The sequence below is a fragment of the Pogoniulus pusillus genome, unplaced genomic scaffold (assembly GCF_015220805.1).
Source record: "Pogoniulus pusillus isolate bPogPus1 unplaced genomic scaffold, bPogPus1.pri scaffold_223_arrow_ctg1, whole genome shotgun sequence".
NCBI lineage: Eukaryota > Metazoa > Chordata > Aves > Piciformes > Lybiidae > Pogoniulus > Pogoniulus pusillus.
The window spans coordinates 16,228-37,977 of NW_026974649.1; the positions used below are offsets into that span (position 1 = coordinate 16,228).

The 21,750-nt window shown below is 54.9% G+C and overlaps 1 protein-coding gene across 29 annotated transcripts; it reads right to left on the minus strand.

Moving 5' to 3' along the window:
• Positions 1-3,306: 3,306 nt before the first annotated feature.
• On the minus strand, positions 3,307-20,963 carry LOC135174016 (protein disulfide-isomerase TMX3-like). Of its 29 annotated transcripts, none has more exons than XR_010301647.1 (11): positions 18,826-20,948; positions 17,553-17,704; positions 16,758-16,811; positions 16,390-16,446; positions 15,458-15,580; positions 14,986-15,098; positions 14,003-14,093; positions 13,751-13,905; positions 13,108-13,176; positions 9,213-9,310; positions 8,276-8,516 (listed from the first exon to the last, which is right to left on the minus strand). XR_010301647.1 is itself a non-coding variant. In XM_064141259.1 (11 exons), the coding sequence occupies exons 5-11, from the start codon at positions 15,492-15,494 to the stop codon at positions 8,339-8,341; spliced, it is 681 nt and encodes a 226-aa protein (XP_063997329.1). In that variant the 5' UTR covers positions 15,495-15,580; positions 16,390-16,446; positions 16,758-16,811; positions 17,553-17,704; positions 18,826-20,312; the 3' UTR covers positions 8,276-8,338. The 29 variants fall into 29 exon arrangements, 7 of the variants coding, with proteins under 7 accessions (XP_063997332.1, XP_063997329.1, XP_063997330.1 ...); XR_010301665.1 differs by lacking the exon at positions 13,751-13,905 and adding an exon at positions 9,735-9,835 and having other exon boundaries at positions 9,273-9,310; positions 13,964-14,093; positions 15,303-15,580; positions 18,826-20,659; XM_064141259.1 differs by having other exon boundaries at positions 9,273-9,310; positions 18,826-20,312.
• Between the last annotated feature and the right edge of the window lie 787 nt (positions 20,964-21,750).

Below are 21,750 nucleotides of genomic sequence, written 5' to 3' on the forward strand. Positions count from 1 at the left end.
CATCTCATTCCTCTCCCACTTCCCATCAGTCCCTCCCATTCCCCTCCCTGTCCCATCCCAGTACCTCCCAGTCCCATTCCCCTCTCTGACAGCTCTCTGTCCCCTTCCCAATCCCTCCCAGTCCCCTCACTCCTTCCCAGATCCCTTCCCAGCCCAGCCCACTCTCAGTCCATCCCAGACTCTCCCAGTTCCTCTGAATCCCACTCACTCCCTCCCAATCCCCTCCCAGTTCCATCCCAGTCTCACAATCCCATTCCAGGCCTTTCCCAGTACATCCCAGTCCTTCTCAGACCCTTCCAGGCCTCTCCTAATACCCTCCCAGTCCTCTCCCAGTCCCAATCCAGTCTTTAACCAGGTCCAACCCATTCCCCTCCCATTCTCTCTCTGGCCTTCCCCCCCCTTCCCAGTTCCACACCAGTTCCTCCCAGTCCATCCCACTGCCCTCTCAGTCCCTTCGCAGTACCTCCCAGTCCCATACCCCTCCATGCCACCTCAGTCCCCTTCCCAGTCCATCCCAGTCCCCTCGAGTCTCTCCCAGATCCCTTCCCAGTCCATCCAACTCTCTCCCAGTTCCTCTGAATCCCACCCACTCCCTCCCAGTCCCTCACAATCCCATTCCACTCCTTTCCCAGTACTTTCACATTCCCAGTCCTTCCCAGTCCCTTCCAGGCCCATCCCAGTTCTCTCCCAGTCCTAATCTAGTTCTTGCCAGGTCCATCCCAGTCCCCTCCCAGTCTCTCCCAGTCCTCTCCCAATCCTTCCCAGTCTATCCTACTGGCTCCCAGTATACCCCAGTCCCCTTCCAGTCCCCTTCATCAGCTCCCAATCCCCATCACTGTCTCCCAGTCCCTCCAAATCCCCTCCCAGTGCCTTCCCACTGCTTCCCACTGCCTCCCAGTCCCTCATCCTTTCCCACTTCCCTCCCACTACCTCTCAGTCTCCTCCCACTCCTCGCCAGTCCCTCCCAATCCCATCCCACTCCCCATCTGCCCCTCCTGTTCCCCTCCATGGCTCTCCCAGTCACTCACAATCACTCCCAGTCCCTCATCAATCCCTTCCCACTCCATCCCACTCCCTCCCAGTCTCCTCCCAATCCCTCCCAGTTCCTCTGAATCCCCCCCCAGTCTAGCCTGGTCCCCTCCTAGTCCTTCTCAGTGTCTCCCAAACCCCTCCCAGTCTGGCTTAGTCTCTCCAAGTCCCTCCCAGACCATCCCATTCCTCTTCCAGTTCCAAGTAGTCCCTCGCAATCCCCTCCCAGTCTCTCCCAATCCCTCCCAGTCACTCATTTATTCCTTCCCACTCCACCCCAGTCCCTCCCAGTCTCTCTGAATTCCTCCCACTCTCTCCCAATCCCTTCCAGTCCCTCCCAGTCTCTCCAAACTCATTCCACATCCCCTCACACTCTCTCCCAATCCCTTCCAGTCCCTCCCAGTCTCTCCAAACTCATTCCACATCCCCTCTCACTCTCTCCCAATCCCTTCCAGTCCCTCCCAGTCTCTCCAAACTCATTCCACATCCCCTCCCACTCTCTCCCAATCCCTTCCAGTCCCTCCCAGTCTCTCCAAATTCATTCCACATCCCCTCTCACTCTCTCCCAATCCCTTCCAGTCCCTTCCAGTCTCTCCAAACTCATTCCACATCCCCTCTCACTCTCTCCCAATCCCTTCCAGTCCCTCCCAGTCTCTCCAAATTCATTCCACATCCCCTCTCACTCTCTCCCAATCCCTTCCAGTCCCTCCCAGTCTCTCCAAACTCATTCCACACCCCCTCTCACTCTCTCCCAATCCCTTCCAGTCCATCCCAGTCCCCTCCCATTTCCTCCCAGTCCCCATCAGTCCCACCCAGCTCCCTCCCAGTCCATTCCTCTACTTCCCAGTATATCCCATTCCCCTTCCAGTCCCCTCCAGGAACTCCCAATCCCCTATCACTCTCTCCCAGTCCCTCTGCAGGCTTCCCACTCCCTCCCAGTTCTTCTCAGTGCCTCCCAAACCCCTCCCAGCCTGGCTCAGTCTCAGCCTCTCCAAGTCCTTTCCCAGTCCCTCCAAGTCCATCCCATTCCTCTCCCTGTTCCCATCAGTCCCTCCCATTCCCCTTCCTGTCCCATCCCAGGACCTCCCAGTCCCATTCCCTTCCCTGACACCTCTCAGTCCCATTCCAGCCCATCCCACTCCTTCCCAGTCCATCCCAGTCTCTTGCAATCCCCCCAGAGCCTTTCCCAATACCCTCCCATGCCAAATTCCCTCTCAGTCTCTTCCAATTCCTTCTGATCCCTTCCAGATGCCTTCCCACTCCCTCCCATTGCCAGTCCAGTCCCCTCTCAGTCCAGCCCAGTCTCTCTCAGTCCTTCCCAGTCCCCTTCCAGTCCCACCCAGCCCCTCACAATCCCTCCCTGTCCATTCCACTATCTCCCAGCATATCCCAGTCTCCTTCCAGTCCCCTCAGTAACTCCCAATCCCCTATCACTCTCTCCCAGTCCCTCCAATTCCCCTCCCAGCCCCTTCTCAGTCCCCTCCCACTACCTCCCAGGCCTTCCCCATCCCAATCCCTTCAGGCCATCCCTGATGCCTTCCCAGACCCCTCCCTCTCCTCCCAATCCCTCCCAGTCACTCTCAGTTCCACTGAATCCCTCTCACTGCCTCCCAAACACCTCCCAGTCTGCCTCAGTCTCTCTCAGCCTCTCCAAGTCCCTTCCCAGTCCCTCCCATTCCACTCCCAGTTCCCATCAGTCCCTCCAAATCCCCTCACAGGCCCTTCCCAGTCCATCCCAGTCCATCCCACTCAATCCCAATGCCCTCCCAGTCTCCTCCCAATCCCAGTCTCTCCCACTTCCACTGAATCCATCCCAATCCCTCCCAGTCTGGCCCTGTCCTCTCCTAGTTCCCTCCCAATTGCCTTCATTCCCATTCCTGTCCTTTCCTCCTCCATCCCATTCCCCTCCCAGCCCCTCCCCAGTCCATCCCAGTCTCTCTCGGTCCCAGTCCCTTCCAGTCCTCTCCCATTTCCTCCCAACCCCCTTCAGCCCTACCCATTCCCCTCCCAGTCACTCACATTCCCTCCCAGTCCCTCATGCATCCCTTCCCACTCCATCCCAATGCCCTCCCAGTCTCCTCCCAACCCCTCCTGGTGTCTCCCAGTCCCTCTGGACCCCTCCCAGCCGGGCAGCAGAAAGGCAGCAGCAGGAGCACATCCCAGCAGTAAAAGGATGTTAAATCCACCCCGACAGCACCAACTGCACTGCGGCACAGGCTGCTGGCACAGCTGCCTCTCTGCCCAAGCACAGCCCTGAGCAGCAAGTGGCACAGCTGCACAAGTGACCTGCTTTGGCCAGCACAGCAACGAGGCCCAGGCAGCTCTGCCTTCTGGCTGCCACCTCCTGCACAGTGCCCCCAGAGTGCCCCTGAGGGGAACAGCTCCCCGAGGGAGACCTTAGCTGCAGCAGCACTGCCCAGCAGCCTCTCCAGGGCAGAGGCCTCTCCCCACACCTGAACACCCCCTTCAGTTTTCACTCCCTCACACCCTGAGCTTCTCCTCTGCAACCATCAGCACACTGAAAGGCCTAAGAGAAGGCTTTAAGCAAGGCTGGCACTTGGCACCAACTCACCACAGAGACATTTCTGCCCCCACAGCCACAGGAAATCCATTTCTGAACCAGCTGCAAGCAGGAATTGCATTTCAAACAGCTCCACGGCCTGGGACCAAAGCATCCCACCCTGCCAGGGCTTGGGGCTGAGGCTGAGTGCAGATCTGCAGCTGGGCTGGGGCAAAGCAGTTCAGCTCCCTGCAAAAAGAGAGAACAAACACAGCAGAGAACTCTCACCCAGGCACAAACAACAGAGACAGAAAGAGGGAGGCAACCTCCAGAGGACCCCAGGCCAACTTAGATGCCCACAATGCCCCTTCTGATGCCCCTGAACCCTGCTGCATGACCCCAGGCCCATTTTACCTGTCCCCAGACCCTTTTGAGGGCCCCCAGGCTCACTGCAGATGAGCCCAGAAGCCTCTAGCACAGCCCCAGACCTTTTTAGAGACCCCAGAACCCCTCTACACACTCACAGATCTCCCTTAGATGCCTCCAGACCCACTTTAGATCCAGCCCCACCGCTTTAGATGCCCCCAGACCACTTCACATGTCCCCAAAAGACCTCTTGATACTCACAGACCCATTTTAGATACCCCCAGATCCCCTTTGGCCCCCTCAGAATCCCCTTAGGAGCCCCCAGATGGCCTTTAGCTGCCTCCAAAGCCCCTTCAGACGCCACTCAAGCCCCTCAGCAGCACCTGGCAGCAAGCAGCACCTTGCCAGGTCCCTCTCAACTCCTTCAGGACCCTGCAGAGGTACCCTTGGAGCACCAAAGGGCTTCCCCCAGAGACCCCCAGACACCTCTGTATGACCCCAGAACCCTTTAGATGCCCTCAGATCCCACTTTGATACCCCCACACTCACCTCACATGTACACAGACCCCTGCACAGGCTTACAGACCCTTTTTGGGGAGCCCAGAACCCCTCCAGATGCTCCCAGACTCCCTACACAAGCACCCAGATCCTCTGTGTCACCCCCAAAGGCCTCTGCACACCCCCAGACTGCCCTGACACCCCGCAGGGGGCATGGCTGCAGGTCCCAGGCCCTCAGGGGACACTGAAACACAGAGCAAGACCTCCCCAAACCCTGGGGCACCCCAAACTCGACACCTCACAGCTCCACAGACGAGCCCAGACACTGTGAGGGCTTTGCAGAGAGCCCCAAACCTCACTGAGAGCATCCCCAGCTCCTCTGGGATCCTCCAGACACCCCCAGGAGCCCCCAGGGGAAGACTGAGAGGCCTCACAGCCCCCTCGGGTACCCACAAACCCCATTCTGATGCCCCCAGACCCCTTCAGATGCCCCCAAAAGGCCTTTCGATAGCCCCCAGACCCCCTTGTCGCTCCCAAAACCCCTTCAGACGCCCCCGGATCACCTGCAGGGGCCGGCAGGGCAGTGGCTGCCAGGTCCAGGCTTGGACACTGAACACCAGAGGGGCACAGCCCCAAATCCTCAGCTCCCCAAGCCCCGAGACTGCACAGCAGAGCCCACGGACTGTGGGGACCCCACAGAGACCCCTAAAGAGCTCACCGAGAGCCACTCAGATCCCGCCCGAATCCTGCGGCGCCCACAGAGGCCACACAGCTCCAGAGACACTGCCCAGCTCCTCTGGGACCATCGGAGCCCACAGGGGACACCCAGAGGCTTACAGGCGCCTCCATGCGCCCCGCAGCCCTCGGGACGCTGCCAGACCCACTCCAGGGGCCCGCACAGCCCCTCCCGAGGGGCGGCAACGCTGAGCGGCCTGGGAAGCAGCTCCGCCGGGCCCCGCTCAGAGCGACACAGAAAACTCACCACGCACTAAGGACAATCCCTGCGGCACTGCTACGGACACTCACCGGCACTGCAAAGCCCTCCTCGGCCCGGCCCGGCCCGGCCCCGCTGCCGCTCCACGCCGCTGCCGCCGCAGCCTTCCCCCCGCAGGCCTCTCAGCACGGCCCCGGCCCCGCATGCGTAACGAGGCGGCAGAGCAGGACGCATGCGCCAGCTCCGCACCCCGCACAGCGACCCAACGCATGCGCGCAGCGCTCACTGCTGCCACCCTGTGCTTAACTGCCGGCACTGCAGCTCCCTGGGGACCGTGCTCGCTGCTGCCACCCTGTGTTTAACTGCCGGCACTGCAGCGAACTGGGGACCGTGCTCGCTGCTGCCACCGTGTGTTTAATTATCGACACTGCAGCTCCCTGGAGACCGTGCTCGCTGCTGCCACCCTGTGTTTAATTGTTGGCACTGCAGTTCGCTGGGGACCGTGCTCGCTGCTGCCACCGTGTGTTTAATTGTCGGCACTGCAGTTCGCTGTGGACCGCGCTCCATAGCAACGAGACGCGACACGGCGCATGCGCGAACCTCTATAGCAACCGGGGGCGGGGCCGCGGCACAGCGCATGCGCGAAAATCCATAGCAACCGGGGGCGGTGCCGCGAACCCCCATAGCAACGGGGGGCGGGGCCGCGGCACGGCGCATGCGCGAAACTCCATAGCAACCGGGGGCGGCGCCGCGAACCCCCATAGCAACGGGGGCGGGGCCGCGGCACGGCGCATGCGCGAAAGTCCATAGCAACCGGGGGCGGCGCCGCGAACCCCCATAGCAACGGGGGGCGGGGGCGCGGCACGGCGCATGCGCGAAACTCCATAGCAACCGGGGGCGGCGCCGCGAACCTCCATAGCAACGGGGGGCGGGGGCCGCGGCACGGCGCATGCGCGATACTCCATAGCAACCGGGGGGCGGGGCCGCGAACCCGCATAGCAACCGGGGGCGGCGCCGCGAACCCCCATAGCAACGGGGGGCGGGGCCGCGGCACGGCGCATGCGCGATACTCCATAGCAACCGGGGGCGGCGCCGCGAACGCCCATAGCAACGGGGGGCGGGGCCGCGGCACGGCGCATGCGCGATACTCCATAGCAACCGGGGGGCGGGGCCGCGAACCCGCATAGCAACCGGGGGCGGCGCCGCGAACCCCCATAGCAACGGGGGGCGGGGCCGCGGCACGGCGCATGCGCGAAACTCCATAGCAACCGGGGGCGGTGCCGCGAACCCCCATAGCAACGGGGGGCGGGGCCGCGGCACGGCGCATGCGCGAAACTCCATAGCAACCGGGGGCGGCGCCGCGAACCCGCATAGCAACGGGGGGCGGGGCTGCGGCACGGCGCATGCGCGAAACTCCATAGCAACCGTGGGGCAGCACACACAACCGAGAGCGCCTCTACGCCCGGCCGGGGGCAGCGCCTTCAGCCCAGCGCCGCTCTGCCTATTGCCTTTGCCAACAGCACACCGCACGCAAGGCACAGCCCACGCTCTGCCACTCCTACACACTCACTTTATAGGGACAGCTCTCAACTCCAGCTGGGGCTACTCAGCACTTCCTTCATCTACTCTGGAGGGATTTACAGACAGCAGAGGAGACACAGGGGGAGCTGCTGCCACCAGAATTAAGGCCGTTCTGCAGGAGCTAGAGGAAAAACACAGCTCTTCTGCCAGATGAGGGCCACAAAGAGGAGCAGAGGACTGCAGCACCTCTCCTGGGAAGCAGGACTGAAAGAACTGGGGCTGTGGAGGCTGCAGAAGAGAAGGCAGAGCTTCGAGCTACGCTGCAGTATCTGAAAGGGACCTGCAGCAAAGCTGGAGGACTGTCTAAAAGGGCCTGTGCTGATACTCTGTGCATTTAAAAGGATTGCAGTGAAGCTGCTCCAAGAAAAACTTTAGAGACTGAAGAAATCAAAAACCAAACTGCCAGATTCCCTCACACAACTTCCTACATGACCTCAGCAAACCCCTTTCACTTCACATCGCTTCTGACACCCACTCTGGGAGCTGGACACTCCTTCTCTCCCTGAAGCCGGGAGAAAGATCTGGTGAACGTGGCAGCACGTGGCAGAGGGTCAAGACTTAAGCAGACACCTGATTGCTATCACAGCTCAGAAACGACTGAGACACATGCCCTCCTCCCAAACCTAGCAGTTAGGAAGTGCTACAGCTGCACCAGATCACACTGGGATCTGCTTCTTGCACAGGATGCAGCAGATTCTGGTCCATAGCTCAGAGAGGATTGCTTAGCTACTGCTGTTTATAAACACGAACCAAAAACAACCACAACAACAAAGGCTCAGAGCTGGAAACAGTTCTCAGCAGTGCAGCAAAATCCCTTTCTTTTATTCCATAGAGAGGTGCTGCAGTGACCTCAGGGGTTTTTAAGTCAAAAGCTGCTTGCTGGAATCACAGAATCAGTCAGGGTCAGAAGGGACCACAAGGACCTCGTTCCAGAGACACTTCACACTAGCCCGAGCCAAAACTAGAACGGTAGGAAAAAAGGCAAATCACAAAACACAGGACTGCCTTAACTGTCCTACATTGTAACTAGCAGCACCAAGTCCCAATCAATTCAGAGCCTTGGCACTGTTTCTCCTTGAAGATTTTAACCCTGGACACAAAGGAGTCCTGCTCTCAGCCATGGGATTACAATAAAAGTGACTCAAATGACTCAAAAGGGTAACACAAATGCCTTTTCCTGACCAATCTCTCTACATGTTCCTATGATGCTCCACTAACTCCCTCCTTCAGAGTGGCTAACAGTCTCCAACAGACACTGCACCAGCAGCTACCTTGAAGATCTGTAACCAGCTGAGGGAAGGGCTGTAAAACAAATTCACCTCCTTCAGAAAGCTTCTCATCAGTTACACAGAGCAGTCAGAGCCTGCTTCCATTCACATCTTTCTTTATCAGGTTCCACTGTGGAGTCAGAACACTTAAAGTTCACTTAGTCACAGGTTAAGTCGACTCTGCTGTTGGTATCCAACCCCATGCTGCTGGCTGAAGCAAAGTATTCCAGGGCTTGAAGTTGAGACTGCAACACGAGAGACCTCCTGTGCCAAGTGCTGCTTTGGGTTTCTGGGGTTGGGGTCAGGAGGGGATGGGTGGCAGGTGGCTGACTCCTGCTTTCTGCAAACAGAAACAGGCTAAGGTAATTGTGCACTGCAGGATCTCATTTTGTATTTACCTCTTGATCTCAACCCAGAGGGTTTTTCCTTGGCTGTGTTACTTTTGCCTCACTTCTGTGTTGGAGGGAAACAGGAGGCTAACCCATTACAGCACTGCAAGTTGTTCAGGCACTGGGAAAACAATTCAACAGGCCCCTGCGTTCCAGGAGGTTTATCAAGTAGCCTGCCAACATTTTCAGGTGCTAAAGAACTAATGAACATTCCATTTAGGAAACAGCTCCCTCAGCTCATAGCAAGCAAACATTCCCCACTGTCACTAATCCTAGGAGCTGATAAAAGACTTCATTGAATGGTTTAGGTTGGAAGGGACCTCAAGGATCATCCAGTCCCAACCCTCTGCTCTAGGCAGGGATACCTCCCACTGCAACAGGCTGCTCAGGGCCTCATCCAACCTCAATTCATATTCATTTACACCAAAGCTGAGAAAATAGAAAGGTCTGGGGCAGTTGTTTGGCTTTGGCATCAAACCAATGCACAACAGGTAGAATGGGACTTCTTGGGGAAACTAAACTGTCTTTAGCTATGAGGCTGAGAAAGACTTTTCCTATCTCTTCAGCCTTCATTTCACCTGACTCTGTGTTCAGCTGGGCTGTGTTAGGAGCAGTTCACCACATGCAGCAAGGCCAAGGGGCACTACCTTGATCTCGCTGGCAATGACCAATTCAAAACTCTCCAAACAGGGTCACAGAGTTGTTACCTGCAAAGCTCTTTCAGTCGCACTTGCTCTTGGTTTATCTGTTAAAGACAACCAAGAGAACATCCATGGGTTGGGGTTTTCCCCCCCCATCAATTTCTGAGGGGCCTGGAGTTACAGGCAAGCCCAAACCACCCTAACGCAAAGCAAAAGGTCCTCTCTCGTGATGACAATGACCAACAAATGACTCCCTTCAATAAATAAGCGACTTGGGAAATTCCAGAGAGTACTTTTGCTAAACAAGTTAGTCTCTTTTCTTTTCCATCAGGTCTTTCTGTTGAAGCTCAGCACCTGAAAGCTCTGTACCTCTTCCCTGCCCTCCTGCCGCTGCCCTCCACCTTTCCCCGGGCAGCCCCTGCCGTCCTGCCCCCACTCTCTGCCTTCCCCCGGGCAGTCTCTGCTGCTTCCCTCCTCCTCCTCTCCACTCTACTTTACCAGCTCCTGCTCCATTACCAGTTCCATTACCAGCTGCTGCTGCTGGTCCGTTACCAGCTCCAGTTAGTGCTCCTGCTCCATCTTTGCCTCCATCGCAGAACCCAGAGCAAAACCTTCGAGGATCCAACCTCCTAGAGAAACCTCAGCCTCAGTAGCAACACAGACTTAGCACCCGTGAGCTAAGGGGGATGTTGCAGTGGGTCAGTAGCCCAGCCCTAAGGTGGCCCTAGCTAGCCAGGGGGCCAGCCAGGCCCCCCGGCCTTTGAAACCCTCCACCACGCACCCGGTGCTCACCCGTGCGCACTCACCTGGGATGCCAGGCGGAGGATCCCTTGGCCCGCAATGGGCCCAGCTTGGGGCTGGGCTCCTCCTGCTCTGCTTATAAAGGGCACTGAGCAGGGAGGGCAAAGTGGCCACAGCTGGGGTGGGAGGAGACTTCAATTGACCTCCCCTTTTTAAGCTGCCCCAGGAGAGGCAGAAGCCTTTGGCTGATCCCCTTTGCGGGGGTAGGTTGGCTGTGTCCTTTGTGGGGTGGTGTTTTGGCTGTGTCCTTTGTGGGGTGCTTTTGCTTTTCTCTAAGCCACTCCTCCCCTTTGCTCTGCTTGGGATTTCTGTTCCTCCTTGGTATGCTGTGCTTAAAGCTGTGCTTGAAGTTGTGCTGTTTCCTTCATGAGATAGGTTTGCTTTTGTGCTTCCTGCCTTGCTCCTCTCTTGTTTTCACCTGTTGGGGGCCAGACTCTCCCTTCCTCTTGTTGCAGCCTGGCAGCAAGAGTCAGAGTCCCTACAGCATCTCGTTGCCTCCTTTGCCCTTTGCTTGCTGCGACAGCACAGCTCTGGCCTCTGGTGTGGCTCTCGTTATTGTGGGGGAGAGAGAAGGAGGAGGTGGGGAGGGAGAGAAAAATGGGGGAGGGTGAGGAGAAGAGGGGTGGGAAAAGAGAGGAGGTGGGGGGGCGAAGAGAGGAGGGGTGGGAAAAGAGAGGAGGTGGGGGGGCGAAGAGAGGAGGGGTGGGAGAAGAGAGGAGGGGTGGGAAAAGAGAGGAGGTGGGGGGGAAGAGAGGAGGGGTGGGAAAAGAGAGGTGGGGGGGGTGAAGAGAGGAGGTGGGGGGGTGAAGAGGGGAGGGGTGGGAAAAGAGAGGAGGTGGGGGGGTGAAGAGGGGAGGGGTGGGAAAAGAGAGGAGGTGGGGGGGTGAAGAGGGGAGGGGTGGGAAAAGAGAGGAGGTGGGGGGGTGAAGAGGGGAGGGGTGGGAAAAGAGAGGAGGTGGGGGGGTGAAGAGGGGAGGGGTGGGAAAAGAGAGGAGGTGGGGGGGTGAAGAGGGGAGGGGTGGGAAAAGAGAGGAGGGGGGGGGGTGAAGAGGGGAGGGGTGGGAAAAGAGAGGAGGTGGGGGGGTGAAGAGGGGAGGGGTGGGAAAAGAGAGGAGGTGGGGGGGTGAAGAGGGGAGGGGTGGGAAAAGAGAGGAGGTGGGGGGGTGAAGAGGGGAGGGGTGGGAAAAGAGAGGAGGTGGGGGGGTGAAGAGGGGAGGGGTGGGAAAAGAGAGGAGGTGGGGGGGTGAAGAGGGGAGGGGTGGGAAAAGAGAGGGGGTGGGGGGTGAAGAGGGGAGGGGTGGGAAAAGAGAGGAGGTGGGGGGTGAAGAGAGGAGGGGTGGGAAAAGAGAGGAGGTGGGGGGGTGAAGAGAGGAGGGGTGGGAAAAGAGAGGAGGGGTGGGAAAAGAGAGGAGGTGGGAGGGTGAAGAGAGGAGGGGTGGGAAAAGAGAGGTGGGGGGGGTGAAGAGAGGAGGTGGGGGGGTGAAGGGGGGGGGTGGGAAAAGAGAGGAGGTGGGGGGGTGAAGGGGGGGGTGGGAAAAGAGAGGAGGTGGGGGGGTGAAGAGAGGGGGGTGGGAAAAGAGAGGAGGTGGGGGGGTGAAGAGAGGAGGGGTGGGAAAAGAGAGGAGGTGGGGGGGTGAAGAGAGGAGGGGTGGGAAAAGAGAGGAGGTGGGGGGGTGAAGAGAGGAGGGGTGGGAAAAGAGAGGAGGTGGGGGGGTGAAGAGAGGAGGGGTGGGAAAAGAGAGGAGGTGGGGGGGTGAAGAGAGGAGGTGGGGGGGTGAAGAGAGGAGGTGGGGGGGTGAAGAGAGGAGGTGGGGGGGTGAAGAGAGGAGGTGGGGGGGTGAAGAGAGGAGGTGGGGGGGTGAAGAGAGGAGGTGGGGGGGTGAAGAGGGGAGGGGTGGGAAAAGAGAGGAGGTGGGGGGGGTGAAGAGGGGAGGGGTGGGAAAAGAGAGGAGGTGGGGGGGTGAAGAGGGGAGGGGTGGGAAAAGAGAGGAGGTGGGGGGGTGAAGAGGGGAGGGGTGGGAAAAGAGAGGAGGTGGGGGGGTGAAGAGGGGAGGGGTGGGAAAAGAGAGGAGGTGGGGGGGTGAAGAGGGGAGGGGTGGGAAAAGAGAGGAGGTGGGGGGGTGAAGAGGGGAGGGGTGGGAAAAGAGAGGAGGTGGGGGGGTGAAGAGGGGAGGGGTGGGAAAAGAGAGGAGGTGGGGGGGTGAAGAGGGGAGGGGTGGGAAAAGAGAGGAGGTGGGGGGGTGAAGAGGGGAGGGGTGGGAAAAGAGAGGAGGTGGGGGGGTGAAGAGGGGAGGGGTGGGAAAAGAGAGGAGGTGGGGGGTGAAGAGGGGAGGGGTGGGAAAAGAGAGGAGGTGGGGGGTGAAGAGAGGAGGGGTGGGAAAAGAGAGGAGGTGGGGGGGTGAAGAGAGGAGGAGTGGGACAAGGGAGGTGGAGGGGGTGAAGAGAGGAGGGGTGGGAAAAGAGAGGAGGTGGAGGGGGGGAAGAAAGGACTGGGGGAGGGGGAAACGGTGGGGGGGCAAGAGAGGAGGGGGCTGGAATGAAGAGAGAGAGGCCTGGGGCTATTTAGTCTGGGGAAGAGAAGGGATCTCCTTAACGTCTATACATTGCCGAGGGGCAGGGGTCAGCACCAAGGTGCCAGCTGCTGCTTGGTGGTGCTCAGCACTAGGACAAGTAACAACAGACAGAAGCTGCTCCGCCTCACCAGGAGCAGAGATTTCTTGGCTGGGAGGCTGACAGAGGACTGGGACAGACTGAAACCAAAACATTGCTCAGAACACAAAAGAACCTCTGAAGCGATGGCAAAAAGCTCAAGGAAAAGAGGTTGGATTTTCATGATTCTGTCCCTTAAAATATGTCAGACTAACAGCAGAGTGAAAAATGTGACATTCCTGCAGGTGGAACAGTTAGAACTGTGGCAGACATGATTGGCTGTTTTAATCCAGAAGTTCATTTGGTTTAAGCCTAGTTCTAAATAGTGACAATAGATACACTAGGCACAGCATAGCAACAAGCTTACATCAAAGCATTTCTAAAGCCTCTGCAACTAAGTCCTTCTTGACTGACAAGAGCATCACCTCACTGAATAAGCAATGAACTCTACCATTACAGCAGCCTTGGCCTCATAGATGACTCTCTTGCTTCGTTGCAGAAGTCCATCACCAGCCTGTGCCTGCAATGTCAAATGGAACCATGTCAAAACTGCTGACACTTTGCAGTTATGATCCCAACAGTTCATTCTTCAGACCTCCCAACCCTTAAGTCCCTTAAGAAGGAAGTGAAAAGCAATTGCTCTTGCATTTCATGCTGCCCAGACGCTCCCAGCTCCTCCAGTAAGGCTAAGCATTCCAACAGGCTCATGCCAAACTCTCCCACAGTTGTTTGAGACCATCACAGCAAACTAACAGCAAGTTGCTGCTCTGCTCTCAGACCACAGAGGCTGCCTAGGGAGTCGCCGTCCCTGCAGCTGCTCAAGAAAAGCCTGGATGAGGCACTTAGTGCCATGGCCTAGCTGACTGGAGAGGGCTGGGGCTAGGTTGGGCTGGATGAGCTTGGAGGTCTCTTCCAACCTGGCTGATTCCATGATTCTAAGTGTACAAATACCCCAGCTGTGTGCTTTGAACCTTGTCAATAAGCTTTCTGCAGAGACTGAATGATAAGAAACAGGTTGGTTGTAGTTATTAACAACCTTTGCCTGGATACCAACATTAATATTGGTTATTAATTGTGCATCACTCATAACGCACCCATTCCATGGCTCTTGGAGTTCCCACAGTGAGAACAGCAAAGGATGGCACACCCCAAGCACTCCTCACCACGTATTCACTGCCAGCACCCAGCACGGGAAGACAGCCAGGACAGGAAGATAAATCACACGGCGTAACAATCGGAGCCACCGCAGCTAAGGGGGGAAAAACCAAACACCAACCAATATATCTCAAGCCACAACAAAGACTTACTTCAGCAGCACCATCCAAGATATCCTTCATGAACTTAACCATGTCCTCTGTCTTCTCCAGGTGTCTGTCTGGCAGCAAACACTGCTGGTTGGAGGCATTCAAGGCGACGGTAGTACGGATGGTCAGCTCGCTGGCAATGGAAAGCAGATGGGTTACAGGTTTGAAGAGCCACAGTGTAAAACACTGCAAAGCAAAGAATTCCTACAGCATGTCAGAGGGCGCTCAGTGAGCTTCTCCCTGTGTGTGTTCCCTTAAAGGCAAGAGGGGAAGGGGGAAGAGAATGGTACAAAAAAGCTTCTCAGCAGTACTTTGTCCCCTCACATCCGTGCAGGCAACGCGATGGAAGCTTACTGCATTTCACACCCCCACAGGTAGCTCATGACTTCCCCAGCAGCAAGAGATCACAGACAGGAACCTTGCACATGAAACGTACTACTAAGGTAACACAGGAAGTCTTTCAGCATGCAAAGGCAAAAGCACAACCCAAAACATTCCACATGGCCACAGTCCAGCTGAAGAATGTAAAACTGCTGGAACCAGTTCAGAGCAGGACCACGAGGATGAGCCAAGGGCTGGAGCACTTCTAAGAGGATAGGCTGAGGGAGCTGGGGCTGCTCAGCCTGAAGGGGACAAGACTCCAGGGAGACTTTAAAGCTACCTCCCAGTACCTGAAGGGAACCTGCAGCAGGAAGGCTGCAGAGGGACTTTTTCCATAAGGGTGTCTAAAGACAGGGCAAGGGGAATGGTTTGAAGCTGAGGGAGAGCAGGGCTGCTCAGAGTGGATCTGAGGAAGAAGTTCTTCAGCATGAGAGTACTTTGGCTTGCAGAGACAGAAACACTGTAATGCCTGTTCATGAATTTACAGCCAAGGTCACAAGCGTGCTTCTGTCAGCAATTACTGCTTCTATGCCCACCAATCACACAGTAGTGTGTCCTTTGTGAACAAACAGCATCTGAGGCCAGCTGCACCAAGTATTCAGCGACAAAACAAAGCAAATCAACAAAACAAATCTCCTACTTACCCAGCCCAAAAAGCAAACACTTCTCTGCCAGAGAAACAGGCAGAAACATCTCAGCAGACAGACAGAAGAGCTTGCACAGGAGAAGCAGGTGAAGAAGCTCTCCTTTTTGGCACCTATAAAGCACCAGATCACTCACATCACTTTAACTTCAAATGAGAGACAGCTGCTTTTAGATTCACTGCATTCAGGTGTTCATCTAGAGACAGCCCACAGAAATCCAGAACTTGTGCTCCCTGAGTCCCCGGGAAGCTCCTAGAATCTTCCAGAGCACAAGCACAGGATGTTGTGCATGCTTTGATCACCCAGAGAAAACTTACAGAGCTGACATCTTCAACTCTGGTTTTTCCCTTCCTTCACTCCAAAGGCCAGAGAAGAAGTAGTCAACTGCAAATGCCAAGCAACTTCACTCCCGAATGATGCATTTGAAGACAATGACCATTAAGGGCAAATGTCAAGCATCTTGTTAACCTACTCCAATGTGCCTTGTCTGTACTGAGTGCAGCCAGCATCCTTCATGCACTTCATGCTGCTTCTCTGAGGGAGCTCAGTTGTATGCCTCTCTTAAAGAAAGCATCAAGAATGAAATGGGACTCTCCTGAAATCAGAAGCACAGGCAATGCATAACCATTCTTTACAGCCCCAGTTACAAACTGACATAACTTTGAATGTGCCTAATGCCCTGCAGAGTTAACTAAGGAAAACCTAAGTTACAGCTGTAATAGAGAAGTTAATTTAACAGAGGCCACATTTAATAGAGGGATGAGATTGAACAAGGCCAAGGGCAGGGTTCTGCACTTTGGCCACAACAACCCCGAGCAGCACTGCAGGCTGGGGACAGAGGGGCTGAGAGCAGCCAGGCAGAGAGGGCCCTGGGGGTGCTGGCAGAGAGGAGCTGAAGAGGAGGCAGCAGTGCCCAGGTGGGCAGCAGAGCCAATGGCATCCTGGGCTGGCTCAGGAGCAGTGTGGGCAGCAGGACAAGGGAGGTTCTTCTGCCCTTGTGCTCAGCACTGCTCAGGCCACACTTTGAGTACTGTGTCCAGTTGTGGGCTCCTCAATTCAGGAGAAATGTTGAGGTGCTGGAAGGTGTCCAGAGAAGGGCAGCAAGGCTGGGGAGGGGCCTGGAACACAAACCCTATGAGGAGAGGCTGAGGGAGCTGGGGGTGTGCAGCCTGCAGAAGAGGAGGCTCAGGGCAGAGCTCATTGCTATCTGCAGCTCCCTGCAGGGAGGCTGTAGCCAGCTGGGGTTGGGCTCTGCTGCCAGGCAGCCAGCACCAGAACAAGGGGACACAGTCTCAAGTTGTGCCAGGGCACCCAGGAAAGGGAAGAGCTCTTCATCATACTGTTTTCAGTTCATTAACACCAGATACAAGAGCAGAAAGAATATTCAACCAAGGATTTACTCACTCCATTAGCAAACTGTTCATGTGGTCATTCCCATCCATGTGGCCAAACTGGAAATCCCTGCAAGAGAAGCAGTGAAAGACAGAATGGTGGACAAGAAAACTGAACAATCATTTCCAGTGAAGGGTCTTTCTTAAACACTTTTCCTGTAACTAAGGAGATACTAAGCAATACAATCAGAAACCAGACAGTGTACAGGACAGTCAGCACCTCAGAACACGTTCAGTTAATGGAAGAGTCTTGTTAAATTTCAGCATATGAATACTAAAACAGGCACTGTAGCATTTTTCATGCAGAAAACAAACCAATTCCTGCTGGTTTAGGCAGGCTAATGCAGAATGCTATTGACCATGGTACCATGTTGTGCCTACCTGTGAAAACTATCCCCATAATCTCTGGCAACTTCCTGAGTGACAGATTTTAGTCTGGAGGGAACAGAAAGTTAGCTCTGAAAAACTGCTATATTCTCTCTCAAAACACAAAGAATAAACACTACAGTAAGCAGCACACAGTAACTCCTCAGCAAGATGGACCAAAAAACACCTTGCTTGGTGTCTAAGGGTTGAAAGGCTGACTCCTAGAGTCTCAGACATTCAGGCTGCTTCGCTCCGTCCACTGACTCCTCAAGAGGCAGCACTGCGGCTGAAGACAATCCAAAGCAGCCTGGGAAAACAGCCTACACTGCACTGAAAATCCTTTCTTAGTCCACATGTGCAGTCAGAAAGGGACAGAAGAAGGTCTTCTTCCTCTCAGTCTCTTCAGCAAACTACAGTCCGACTGAAATGCCCCTCCTTAATATAAGTTCCATAGACAGTGAATATGTAAGGCATCACTCAAGTTGTTTTTAATGCAACTGAGCTGAGGAACAGTCACTTCCTTAAGCTCACTGAGCTCATCTCAAAGGCATCAGAACTCCTTTGCTCCTGTTTGTGCTTTAAAGGTGACCCAGAGGCTTTAGAAAGCCACGTGATCATTGTTTGCTCCTGTGACCTCATTACCAAATGGCAGAGGAGCAACACAGGAGCTCCCATCACCTCCTTCAGCTTGCAGTGTGCTACAACAGAGTCACAGGCTGAAGTTCTAAGCCAGGCAACATCCACAAGTCATAAGCCAGGCAACATCCACAAGTCATAAGCCAGGCAACATCCACAAGTTCACTCACTCACCCTGGCATCTCTTCAGATCTAACAAACTTCCCCAAGTTCTCTACATCATATCAGCAAACTTCTCCCACACTGTCACCAACACTCAGTTCTGTTCCTGGTATGTTCCACTGAAGAGTTTTTATCATCAATGACTGCAATAGCCACAAGTTTTCCTAAAATAAGGAATAAAATACTTGAAACCATTTAAAAAGGAAACATGCATTCCCAGCTGGAAAGTATTCCGACTTAGAAGATGAGCCTGCAGTGTGAGTGCAGCCCAGACAGCAGCCCTGTGCTGGGCTCCAGCAAGCGCAGTGTGGGCAGCAGGGCAAGGGAGGGGATTCTGCCCCTTGCCTCTGCTCTCCTCACACCCCACCTGCAGTCCTGGGGGCAGTTCTGGAGCCCCCAGCACAAGAAGGACATGGAAGTGTTGGAGCCAGTGCAGAGGAGGCCACCAAGATGCTGAGAGGGCTGCAGCAGCTCTGCTCTGAGGACAGGCTGAGAGAGCAGGAGCTCTGCAGCCTGGAGAAGGAAACCTTGGTGTGGCCTTCCAGTATCTGAAGGGGACCTACAGGAAGACTGGGGAAGGACTATTGACAGGGTCTTGTAATGACAGGGTAAGGGAGAATGGGTTTAAACTGGCAGAGGGGAGATTCAAACTAGATGTTAGGAAAGGGTTCTTTCCAGCGAGGGGGGTCAAACACTGGTGCAGGTTGCCCAGGGAGCTTGTGGATGCTCCATCCATGGAGGTGTTCAAGGCCAGGTTGAACGAGGCCTTGAGCAGCCTGTCCTAGTGGGAGGTGTCCCTGCCTATGGCTGGGGCTTGGAACTGGATGGGCTTTGAGGTCCCTTCCAACCTAAACCATTCTGTGATTCCATGATAAAAACTACAGAGCAGATCTACCTCAAAGTTACCTGAACCCATCAGATACAAGACATAAACCCATCCAGACTTAAGACTTCTCAGTTCCCTGTAGGCACTGCAGGAGTTGATAGGTAGTTTATGCAAATCCTAAACTGCTCTCAAATTAAAAGGCCTACTCATTTTTTTGTGTGTGACTACTACAGGGTTAGACATACTCATTTTTTCTGTTGAGGAAAGGACTGGTGCAGGCTTTGGATGAGGCTTCTGGTCAGTAGAGCAGGTCTCACCAACACCAAACACAGACTGGCACTGTCCATCTTAACTGTAAATAATTTCAGGGGCTTGAAAAGTTACTTCTTAGTGCTCCTCAGTTGTTACTCCTGTTCCGTAGAAGAGATGGCAAAGACTTTAGTGGCAGCAGCAGCTCACCTCTGTCTCCAAGTTCATGAAGTGTAAAGCCATCCACATGAAGATACCCTTGAAATCTTGCTCTGTTTATCCAGGATGACAAATCACCATCTTCACACTCTGACAACAAAAGAGAAAGCAAGCAAGCAAGCAGAATGTGTTCTTCTGTTGCTGCTGTGAGGTGGGCAATAACATTTATTTCAGCCTAGAGAAGCCTATTTTTAACCCTCTACTGTTTCCAGACAAGGTCTCTCACCTTTCCAGAAATGTCACTCCTAAGCTGCTACAGCAATTTGCAGCTGTTGAACAAAAAGTGTATTAGAGCACAGCATGCAGTGCTGATTGGCTGATTAGTTTCACCCAAACCAAGGACAAACAATCCTCTCCCAGCAGGGAATGTGACATGGGAAGGGAGCTGTGACTGACAGCACTTTCCTGCCCAATGGTAAGCTGCACATAAAACAATATCCAGTCTCTTGCAGGGCCTCTGCACTGACTGGTTTACAAAAACCCTTCTAATACATTTTAAGAGAGTAAGATTTGTGCAAAGTGAATTAGGAGCCTGGATTGAAACAAGGCTTGTGTGTTTTGACAGGGGTGGCAAAAGCAGACAGGTCACATCACAAAACAGCAGTTTAAAATTGTTTCTCTTTGACAAAATTTCCTTCTCCAGGCCGCTTCAAAAGTAAAACTAAATCAAATGCAGATCAAGGAGGTCACTGAGTGAACTTTTCTTTGGTGGGTGACTGGTTGCAAGGCAATAGAGCGAAGAGGAAGGCAAGCACAGCCCTTCCATGACAGCTCAAAGAATACCCTTGAGGGCCCACCTGGAGTATTTTGCTGTGGCACCACAGAGTCACCGTGTCTGGAAGCGCTCAGGAACAGCCTGGGTGAGGCACTTAGTGCCATGGTCCAGTTGAGTGGACAGGGCTGGGGGCTAGATTGGACTGGATGAGCTTGGAGCTCTCTTCCAACCTGCTTGACTCTGTGAGTCTGAGTCTGCCCTGCTCTGGTGAGACCTACCTGGAGTACTGCACACAGCTACAGAACCTCCAACAGAAGAGACAAGGACCTGCTGGAGCAGGTCCAGAGGAGGGCCGCAGTGCACAGGAGCAGTGCAGTAGCCAGCTAGGGTTGGGCTCTGCTGCCAGGCAACCAGCAACAGAACAAGGGGACACAGTCTCAAGTTGTGCCAAGAGAGGTACAGGCTGGTTGTTAGGCACTTAGTGCCAGGGTCCAGTTGATTGGTTAGGGCTGGGTGCTAGGTTGGACTGGGTGATCTTGGAGGTCTCTTCCAGCCTGGCTGATTCCATGATATGGCCAATATCCACTTTTACTTACCATCAGAAACAAAGGAAGCTCCATCTTTGAAGACCACAACAGCAGGCAACTCAGGCAAGGTCACATACTGAAAGAGGGGTTTTCAGTTAGTCCAGGGAAGATGAAAAGACTCTGAAAGACACCAGCAATATTCCCATGTGGAAATGTCATTCATTCCAGTACAGTTCTCCTGGTTATTTTCTGTTATTCTTATTGTGACCTTCCAGTAGCTGAAGGGGGCCTGCAAAAGAGCTGGGCAGAGACTTTTCAGGCTACCAGGTAGGGACAGGACTAGGGGGAATGGAGCAAAGCTGGAAGCGGGGAAGATTCAGACTGGACGTGAGGAAGAAGTTGCTCAGCAGGAGAGTGGTGAGAGCCTGGAATGGGTTGCCCAGGGAGGTGGTTGAGGCCTCATCCCTGGAGGTGTTTAAGGCCAGGCTGGATGAGGCTCTGGACAGCCTGCTCTAGGGCAGGGTGTCTCTGCCCATCGCAGAGGGGTTGGAACTAGATGATCCCTGTGGTCCCTTCCAACCCTGACTGATTCTAGCATTCTAGAGGTGGTTAGTGGGAAGCTCTAGTTGGCATGAAAACCAGCTTGCTGCTTACATGACTGTGATCAAAGACTCTTAAAGGGGTCCAGCCTCCTTCCACTGCACCACTGAACAGTACTTTTGCTCAGCTGGGGCTCAAGTGCAAAAGGCAATACTCAAATTGATACAAGGCTTCTGGAAATCCAACAGTGCACTACTTGTGATGGAGCAAATTGAGATGGGAAAATGCAGGTGCCTAAAAAATAACTGATGCTAGTTCTCAAAGTCATGCATTGTCAGGCATGGAGGAGACTTTTATCTGTCCCACTTGGAGACAACAATACATGGAGAGACCTGCAGAATTCAACAGCAGCACAGATTTACATGGAGTGGCTCTGGAAGCACCAGCTGCACGTTCCATGGAGTGGCCGTGCCTGGAGGTGTTGAAGCCAAGCCTGGCTGGGGCACTTAGTGCCATGGGCTGGGTGATTGGCCAGGGCTGGGCGCTAGGCTGGGCTGGCTGAGCCTGGAAGTCTCCTCCAGCCTGTTGGATTCTAAGTTATGCATGCTTATTGTATCACAGTATCACCAAGGTTGGAAGAGACCTCACAGATCATCAAGTCCAACCCTTTACCACAGTGCCCAAGGCTAGACCATGGCACCAAGTGCCACATCCAACCTTGCCTTGAACTGCCCCAGGGACGACGACTCCACCACCTCCCCAGGCAGCCCATTCCAGTGTCCAATGACTCTCTCAGTGAAGAACTTTCTCCTCACCTCGAGCCGAAATTTCCCCTGGCGCAGCCTGAGGCTGTGTCCTCTTGTTCTGGAGCTGGCCACCTGAGAGAAGAGAGCAACCTCCTCCTGGCCACAACCACCCTTCAGGTAGTTGTAGACAGCAATAAGGTCACCCCTGAGCCTCCTCTTCTCCAGGCTAAACAACCCCAGCTCCCTCAGCCTCTCCTCGTAGGGCTTGTGCTCGAGGCCTCTCACCAGCCTCGTCGCCCTTCTCTGGACACGCTCAAGCATCTCAGTGTCCTTCCTAAACTGGGGGGCCCAGAACTGAACGCAGTACTCGAGGTGTGGTCTGACCAGT

Bases quoted from the DNA above. Each gene is read 5' to 3' on its own strand.
- LOC135174016 (XM_064141259.1), bottom strand. From the start codon at position 15,494: ATGCTGGCTGCACTCAGTACAGACAAGGCACATTGGA. The intron at 13,177-13,750 runs GTGCGTTATGAG...TTGACATTGCAG, and splicing joins CTCCAAGAGCCATGGAATGG to GCACAGGCTGGTGATGGACT. The intron at 9,311-13,107 runs GTAGAGTTCATT...TGTCTTTAACAG, and splicing joins AGGCCAAGGCTGCTGTAATG to ATAAACCAAGAGCAAGTGCG.